Source organism: Coffea arabica, chromosome 2c, assembly GCF_036785885.1.
Source record: "Coffea arabica cultivar ET-39 chromosome 2c, Coffea Arabica ET-39 HiFi, whole genome shotgun sequence".
Lineage (NCBI taxonomy): Eukaryota > Viridiplantae > Streptophyta > Magnoliopsida > Gentianales > Rubiaceae > Coffea > Coffea arabica.
Window position 1 is genome coordinate 3096893 of NC_092312.1, and position 9777 is coordinate 3106669.

At 38.9% G+C, this 9777-nt stretch overlaps 1 protein-coding gene across 1 annotated transcript; it reads right to left on the reverse strand.

The window, feature by feature from the left end:
• Positions 1-1030: 1030 nt before the first annotated feature.
• Positions 1031-3070, reverse strand: LOC113725115 (protein PSK SIMULATOR 1-like). Its single transcript, XM_027248104.2, has one exon. The coding sequence runs from the start codon at positions 2804-2806 to the stop codon at positions 1313-1315; it is 1494 nt and encodes a 497-aa protein (XP_027103905.1). The 5' UTR covers positions 2807-3070; the 3' UTR covers positions 1031-1312.
• Between the last annotated feature and the right edge of the window lie 6707 nt (positions 3071-9777).

Sequence of the window (9777 nt, forward strand, 5' to 3'; positions counted from 1 at the left end):
GTTCGTGTGGGCTCTCTCTCTCTCTCTCTAAAACAACACTCACTCCATCTTGATCTTGTAATAGATTGTTGAGGCCCCATCGATTGCATCTGTATATGCAGAGCAGAGGGATATAGATATGAATTATAGAACTAGAGTAGACAGCCAAGCCAAGTGGTGGGAGACATGGCTAGCTAGCCACACCATTCACTCTCATTGCCCAACTTGAGTTAAAACACTACCTTATGACCATCGGAAACATTTGCTCTACTTAATCCATACACATTGCCCCCGCGTGAATGGTTCAGCGACAGCGCCTCTCCCGCTTGAATGGTCCAGCGGCAGCGCCTCTCACCAGTGAACCTTGAGGTCACAAGTTCGAGTCTCCGCTCCGCTGGATTCCTCCGCGCACTTAACGTGTTTGGGCCAGGTTGGGACGCCGGGCTCGGGCCGTAGAGGATTAGTCGAGCCCCTCAGGGTTTGACCCGGACACCCCTGTGTCGACAAAAAAAAAAATAAAAAAAAAATCCATACACATTAATTGTCCACAACAATGCAAGTTGACTTTTGATCTAAATAAATAAAATCAAGCAAAAGTTTTCAATACTTATAGCAACCGTGCTGTTATTCTTTTTTAATTATATAACAAAGAGAATTAACTGTGATTCTCCATTTATTCCTTTAATTAATGATTCGAATTCTTATCCTATTGATTACAGATAAAGCGTTTCATCAATTAAATTGCGTTTCATTGTCAAAGCAACCTACTTTATTTGCAGCATCCCTCCCCAAAACAAGCTACGATAAATGCCATTAAATTTTTTTATGACCATCGTATTTATCAGGAAAGAAAAAATGAATATGCATGGCCCACAGCCCATCACTGTTCAACTGCTCTTTGTAATGTAATGTTTATCTCTTGTGGAGAGTTTCATAAACACGCCTCCAACGAAGTTAGGACCCAATCAATCTGGATCCAAATAATTATATCAATGCCCAGGAGAATATATTCACATGACTGGAGATTTTAAATATAATCACTGGCCAGTAATTCCCCAAAAAATGTTTTGCAATTTGACTCCATCGATCTCATCCTTTTTACATCAAGATTTTTTTTTTTACATACATACACAAAGATCAGGGTTTGAAGCAAAACAAACCGTCTGGATCTCCAGGAGGAAGAGTTAAAATATTATAGTAGAAAAATGCAAACCGAAAAAGAAAAAAAAAAAAAAAGGGAAAACCTCGATATACTATCGAACGCTTCTAAATCAGACCAACAAATACAGAAAAAAAAAGGAAAAAAGATGGAAATATACGAGTAATAATCAACCTAATCAGAAGAAATTTTATTCTGCGAGTTCAAGAAACCGTTGAAGTTGGTGCACTCAAGCAAGGCCTTAGCGTTCATTTCCCTTTCAAACCTCCAAATGTAATTCAACCCAACTAGCAGCTCCGTTATGGCAGCCTCGGCCTTCTCTTGATTCGCGAAATACAACGTTTGCAGCAGAAGAACATTTGTCTTGGGCGACAAATTTTGCTGTTCAAAGCTCCTTTCACTTTGCCACTTGATCATGTTATGTGCTAATGGTGATAGCCAACCCAATATCTTATGCAAAGCGTCCCTCCATTCTCCAGCAAGAAATGGATCGCTAGCCGAAAATCCTACCCCTTTCAGTCTTGCCCTCAACGACGAACGAATACTGATCGGCAACATGGAATATAAATCATCTCTGGCATCAATACCCACCAACTGGGGTGACCTAATCATCTTCTCTATGACAATGATCAAATTCGCGTAGTGTAAGGAAAGAGCAGCCGCGCCTAGTGTACTGGAAGGCGGTTTCATTGGCTTGGAGTTTACCTCAAAGAAGCCGTGATCAATGTCCGGATTAGTGGTGCCACCTTTTTGGTGGTGATCATCTTCCGATTTCGGGTTTTTCATCAATGGCCCGGACACAAAATTGCACGTGTTGGGATGTTCAGAAGGGTAGACAGTAGCCGAAGCTGAGAGACTCCGAGGTAGAGAAATTGGATGTCCGTGACTGGTATTAGCAATGCCAAAAACAAGCTTTATTCTAGCGAGAATGGTGAATATTGACTTTGCTAGCAATAATGTGGCCGTGTCGAAACTCCGACCCCATAAAGATCTTTCTTTCAGGTACTTGACTTCTTGCCTTTGCCAGAGAAGCTTCTGTTGCAGCTCAGTGATCTTTTGTTCTTTGAATGTAAGCGAGCCCAGGTCGCGCTCCTTGTTGGATTGCAGTAACTGGGATTTCCTCAAACTGTTCTCAACCACCAAAAGCTCGTCCATCTCCCGATGAAGCGTGGCCGTGATGGTAACGAAGTGATCCATTTTCTTGATCTTGGCTTCCATTTCCTTCCAGCTTAAAACCCAGTGATGAGGATCCCGCCCCGTGTTGGAGAACTCCTCGAGGCATCGATCGAAGGACCGGAGATTTGAGTCCTCACATTTCTTACTCAATCTTGAAACCGACTTTGCAACTAGCCTGAGATTTTCCACCATCTCTGCGCATGCTAGGCCTAGTAGAAAATCTTCGTCATTGGAGACGATCTTGCGAACTCCTTCTAGAGATATTGATTCGTTGCGAAGACGAGTGATGCTCTTGTCTGACAGAGATTGCCATAGATGGAGAAGCTTCGCCATAAAGCCAGCGATCTCAAATGCTAAAACTCCAACGCTTGATTTCTTGATCACTAGTGCAGGTTTTGCTGCAGCTTTTGGTACTGTGGCGCTACGAACTGTGTCGAAACTGCTCGAGATCGTCTTCTTTACCTTGACCAACCATGTTTCAAGAGCCATCATTAATTCCTTTGGATGAAAGGGATGTGATTAATCTTAATAACCGAATATGGGCTGTAGGTTTGATAGCAATAAATGATCAGCTGGGAAAGATGAAAGAGATGCCAGGTGACGAGATGAGGAGAGAAGGCAGAAATAATTGAAGAATGGAGACGCAGCAGAGATAAGGATAATATTTGGGAAGAAAGAGTTTCCAAGATGCAGTTTGAGGTCCGTTTGATACTGATGACGATGAGGGAGCATCACAAATATTTCAACAATATCAAATTTACAAGTTAGCAGCTGTAGTAGCAGTATTATACTTTATACTTAAAAAAACATTAATCCTAATTAACAAATTAAATTCTCCTACTGCCAGTACCAGAGGGGAAGTGATTTTGTAAAATGCTAGTACTATAATACGAAATGGGTATCATTCATGCCCACATGCAAAAGAGAGCGTGACGCATCATCTGGCCAATTGCATGACTTGTCGACTCTGATTTTGGATGCCACTTGATCACTGTGCAGGTGAGATCCAGAAACAATTGTGATTAGTACTCCATAAGGGAAGTAACTATCTTAATTACTAATTGATTTGTTGTCCTCTAATTCATCTACTCGATAAATTAATGATGCTATTTGCAAATTAAGTTGACACATGAAAATGATAGCAACAGTGCTATGCATGGTTCCTTTAGGATTCACAAAAATGCCTTTCCTCTAAAACCATCAAATTGAATATTTGAATTAATTAAACCCACGGAGCTCTAGCCTTTATTTCGATCCTTAGGTCAAACAATTTTGGAGCCGCAAAGAATGCATGGAACGGAATGATTAGACGAGGCATTTAAGTTACAAACAGAATAAGAAAAGAAAAATTAGCATAACAAAAAATGTTTGACAAATTAAAGAGAGCATATGAAAAATACTCGTCAAATTGTCTTTTCATGATTCTTTTAATCAGTCAAATTAACTTATCCCGAATGCTTATCATTAATGTGCTATGGTCTATCATGTACCATTTTGCTAACCACCAGCCCAATGGCTGATGGCCACTACCAATGCATTAAAGTTTGGTAGGGTGGGAGATGTGGTTCAAACCTTGTCTCTCGCCAATTTGCCACATTAAAGTGGCTCTGCTTGAAAATCCAGACTGGTACGTAGTGCATCCATTTGATTCGGTGGTGATTCAGTTCTCTCCGGATTACCCCCGAGTCTCTTCAGTTCCTCTTTCTCCCCTTAGTGTAGGATAATCTATCGTATTGACAAAAAAAAAAAGTAACCATTTTGCTGTTCACTTCTCCGTTTTTAATTTTTCGAAGGATGAAATTTCACCCTAAGTAGCTAGGTATATTTTCGAAGGATGCACTTGCGCCCGCAATGATAAACTGTTTCTTCATAGAATAGAGCTCCAGTCAGCAATAAAAGGTTAAACAAACAACATGCACGCCCCATTGGTCATCGTGGTATACTACTCCTCCTTGCACCGACTTTTTTATTTATTTATTATTATTATTGATTTGCAATCTGAGACTGGAGAGTGCTACACAAATTGTACGTAGTAGGACTCAGACATTTTGATAGTTGTGGGAAGTGATGAATGATCTTGTTGACCCTGAACAGGTCAGGCGAGGGGGAAGAGGGGACGATCAATTTCATGCGGGAGGACTCGGCCTTCTCGCTTGCAGCATGCGTATGTGGTTTGACCAAATTAATTAAAGCTGGCCATTTTGCATGCGATCTGATCTAATATAACAACAACAACTGGTGTTATGTAAATGGTGGATTCAAAGACAACGGAAATCTATTATATTCACGTAGATTTTAGACCAGAACATGAAGAAGTTTATGCGGACAGTGCATATTATATGTAAACCCTCATGATTCACTACGTACACAGGTTCACATGGTATTCTATCCAAGTGGGCTTCTCCCATTGTGAAATCGTCTACTTCTTGATCATATGCAACTGCGTTTACTTCTTCATATGGTTGATTGCGTTTAAAATTAATCAAGTGTTTCTAATTTCTAGTACTAGTTAGTTGGTGTTACATTCTCTATCATGAGTGCCTTATTGCTTCTTTCAAAAACACAATTCCTCCTAGGAGCCGGTACTGTTTTTGAATCATTAATAAGGCATTCTTTTTCTTTTCTGGGCATATATATTAAGTATGTGGGTGTTAATTTGTTCATGTTCCCCCTCCCTGCAGTGTGGGTTGGATTTTATACTTTTAGGAGAGTATGAGAATTGATGTTTCCAATTAGGGTAAAGACTCTGGTGATAGTGGAATACATCACCGGAGGACAGGAGTAGGAGGCCAAGGAGGGAGGACCTAATCATCAACAAGAAAGTTTATATATAATTTCTACTAACTAGTGGCTTTTTGCCTGCCGTTTCGAGGGCATCAAGCAAGATCCGCGTTCCCATTGTCGGCAAATGTAAGGGCACCCAGATTTCTTTCTTGATACAAGCGAGTGGGAGACCCCTCTCTCTGTCTTCTTTCTCAGAGAGATACAATGCCATCTATCACACACTCTGATGGTAATGTGAGAAAAGAGGAAAAAAAAAAAAGTGCAAAACTGGAAAAGCACTTGGGCACACTTCAAATGCTTTGCCCTCCTGCTTTTAGGGATGTTTGTTAGCAGTAACAATTACCTACTAATAAAAGAGAGTGCATATGTTCAGCAAGGAAGAAAAATAGCAGTGCTAAGTAGAATCACGAAGGCAGGTGGACGTAGGCTTAATCAGTTAATCAATAGAAACCCCGAAATCCGAATTATACAGGCTCGTGTGCTTGTTGATCCATTGGGATTTGCAGTGACAATGGTAGGGGAGTATCAAGAGAGCCGACATTGCCCCTATCTGCATCAAATTTCAAAGCGGAGTTCTTACAAAGAATGATTGGAAAGGAAGCCTCCTTCGCCGTGTTATCTTTTCTTTGTATTAGTTGTTTGCTTGCTTTGAACGTATAAACAAGAGATGCAGCAAGGGATTTGTCTTTCTTGCCTATCTTATTTAGTTAGTCTTTTGGACCTCAGCTCGAAATTGAATTGTCAAATGGCCATTGGTTGATTACGGTCCTTGATCTGTTTAATTGATCTACTGATTTGGTCAAAACTGCGAAATTTCTCGTTCATCTAAACGGTTGATATCGTTCACAGCGGTTCACTTAAAAACATATCAATGCACGTCTGATGCAGATTAGACAGAAGGATACAACGTTAAGAGAGAGGTCCCTCCCATATATGGTTATATATTCACAATCAAATTTATGCATTGGAAGACAAATGAATATTGCCATCAACCATAAGCATATCATTTGGTGAGCTTCTCTCAAGGTTTCTTGGATGCTAAGATTGCACGCTAACATAACATTCCGTTATTGGATCCATGTAACCATAAATCAAATTAAAGACTCCTTTGCCCATTTAATCATTTGTTTCCTGTCTTTAAATCGCCATTAAGTATCAGCTACTTTTCTTCTGATCACTTACTCGAATCTAAGTTATACAAATGAGAGGTCAAAGTAACGCATCAACCAATTTTCTTTCTTTCTTTGTAAGGAGACAGTGAAAAGATGGTCTTGAAATCACTAGTTCAACTCTTAGACCGTTCTCATTCTCCTACTTTTTTTTTTTTGGTAGCGTATCATTTAGTTTACATGTATGCACATTCTACCATCATTTATATTTTACCTATAGGCGTGACTGCATTGTCCGTGGAGCTGGAGCATGTAATGATGTGTCTAAAAAGCTAATCGTAGCATTCAATCCAGTCAAACAGAAGTAGCGAAAATTAGCTGAGTTCTGTTTCATTGGGGGAAAAAAAAGTTTAAGAATCATGACTAAAATATTTTGGAACACAATCCATTGCAATGCAACAAGGTCACACTAACTAAATTTATTAAATAGTGATGGAGGGAAACATCTACACAAAATCCATTAAAGAGTCCAATATGTAAGTTAGGGACCCAACTATGACTCAAAAATTTAAGTCATTAGGTATTGGACCCTTACTTACGTATTAACCGTTCTTTCTCTATTTTTCGGACCAATGTGGGACATAATTCTTTACTTATGAATCTAACAAATCTCCCCTTCATGAGTAACGCCTCACATTAAACCCAAATTTACGCCCTTTTTCGAGCTCCCTTTAATACTCAATGCAAGTCCACGTTATCACTTAAGGTCACCTCTTTTCTCAAATATGGATCCACTTTTTTTTCAACATCCAAATTGCATACTGGACCCCAGCAAACCTTTGGCTCCTTCATCTAACACCAATCGGATCCCCTGCCAAACCCATGGCACACCTGGTCCAACACCAACCAAACTTCTTGTCACTTCGGTCCATCATTAAGAAGAGAATTTTCACCGATCCAACTCCAAGAAGAATCCACTTACCCATGATCGAGTAGCCCGGTCTCCCAACCTGAAGTTCTGATACCAATTTGATATGGGAAAATATCTCGAAAGAGTCCATCAAAGAATCCAATATGTAAGTCAGGAACCTAACTCTGACCCAAAAGTTTAAACCATTAGGCTAAGACCCTTACTTACATATTAACCGCTCTTTCTCCATTTCTCGGACCAGTATAGTACATAATCCTTTACTCATAAATCTAACAAATAGGATATGCGACATGTAATGAAACTGAAAGAGAAGGTCGTCTTCATTTCAAAGATTTTAACTTTTAAGGGAGGTCTAACAAAGTATAACAAACCCTGGGACTGGTTAGTATAATTTGGTGAAACTTTTAACCTAATGTAAATGACGTTAATCGCTTAGCGTCTTTTTTTTTTTTTTTTTTTAACACTGCAACTGCTAACCTCCTCTTATATTAAGGGATGGGGAGGGAATCAAAGGGGAACGTTAATCGCTTAGTAAGTTTGTGCGAGAATGGAGAAATAAGTGATGTGACATCACCACTACCGATTTGGTAAGAAAATTATGGATGAAATGAAAGTTTAATGTGATATCTCTGTTTAAACATTTGGCAAGAGAAATGATTCCACAGTGAAAGGACCACTAACACATTTGACTAATGCCATCATCTCCAGTTTGGAATTACCAATCAATGACGAAGACCTCAGACAGGCTTAATTCCACTTTGCAGCTTTTTACTATGCCTAGATTCTCATCTTGATATCTAAATCTTAGAATGAGACGTTCCACTTCCTAAAATACAGAAGCTGCTCCACTTAAATAAAATGCATCTTATTTTAGTTCTTAAAATATAAAATATGTCCTACTTTTGTGAAAAATTTGGATGAACTAAGGTACTATATTGTAAAAGACCAAAAGTAGGACGATTAATTTTATATACACTATCAATAATTAATCTGACTTTTAAATTATAATTTAGATTTTGCATAATTATTAAGTATACAATCGTAATAATATGCACGCTACCAGTATATATAATAAGATTAACTCTTCGTTATTTTAGAAATTAAAATATTTCACTTTGAAGTTTAGAGATTAAAGCGAGAATTCGAGCATAGTTGAAGGATGCAAAGTGAAATTACTCCCTCAGATATTACCAAATTGGAAGGGGAAAAATAATAAACCAAACGATAAGGACAAAGAATAAAATCCGATTATGAGTCGAATTTGGTATGATTAAGACCGTACACCAAGCCAAATTGGAATGGCCAACTGAGTGAGAACAAGAAATTAACTGCCATGGCCCTGTCATTCACAGTGGACATAAATACGATTGATCATGGAAATTCATCCAATTTGGACTGGAAAATTAGGTATCCGGAACACGACTTTGAAAGGAATGCAAGGCTCTGTTTTCATGTCAAAATCGCACTCATTTCGCTTCACCGCTCCATTTCCCTCCGTCGATATATATATAGACAATTATATATATATAGTGTACATTGCTGGAATCCCACTTTCCTTTTATTAATGCTTTTGCACTGGGGAAAAGTCGTGTTTTCAATGAGCAGCTTGGAAAGGGGGCCCAAAGCCAAAATATATATTGCAAATTACTGCTCGCGATTGAAATTTCAAACAGCGCACGAGTAATTTCGAGGGGGAAAGGGGAACGCGCGTGAGAAGCATCTAAGATTTTAATTATGGGCCTCTTGATCACGAAAGTGGTCCAGCGGAGGATTAATGCTCCACTTTAACTGGACATTTACTAAAGGGTCAAGGCCCAATTCCAGCCAGGGAGGAATGGTCAATTGCTGTTTCGATGGTCCCAGCCCTCAATCAGAACAACTTTTGGAAGCATCTCTCTGACATTAAGAAGTTACAAACATGATGATGATCAGATCCACTGACCAAAATACTTACTATGTAGTTATGACTAACTAATTAATCTGCCCCTTTCTACTTGCTTAGTCAAGGGAAACAAAGAAGTGCAACCAAAAAAAAAAATATATATATATATATAGCAGCCCATTGATTAACAGCATGCACGTGTGTTATCATGGATCTACGTACATTAAGGACGGAATGATGCAGTAACACGCACGTGCACGTGCCACCCCCTATATATGCGACTCGTATCCCCATACTGATACCCCACACTCCAATATAAAAGGTGGAATCAAAATGTTCAACGAAGCACACTATCCCTGTGGATTTGTAGTAAGAACAGGAGCTGTTTCTTTTACCCACGGGGAAAAAAAATAAAGAAGAAAACTATTCATGGAATCCCTGTACAACTATGCAAATATTGTAACCATGAACATCTATGATCGCATTCGGTTCGAGCTAATTATTTTCCATATAGCGCGAAACTAGCGCCCGAGAAATATTAATGATTAACATGATCCTTGGAATATTATAAGCATAAGATATAACACAATTCGTCACTGGAGAAACTAACGCCCGACAATTTAATTCAAAGCATAAAATATCATGTTATACATTTTAAAATCACGAAAATCTTTTCTGTATATTAGATTTATCACGGGAAATTTTTTATATTTTTTACCCTTAGTAAAAACTAGCCGTGCACAAAGAAGGTAAAATT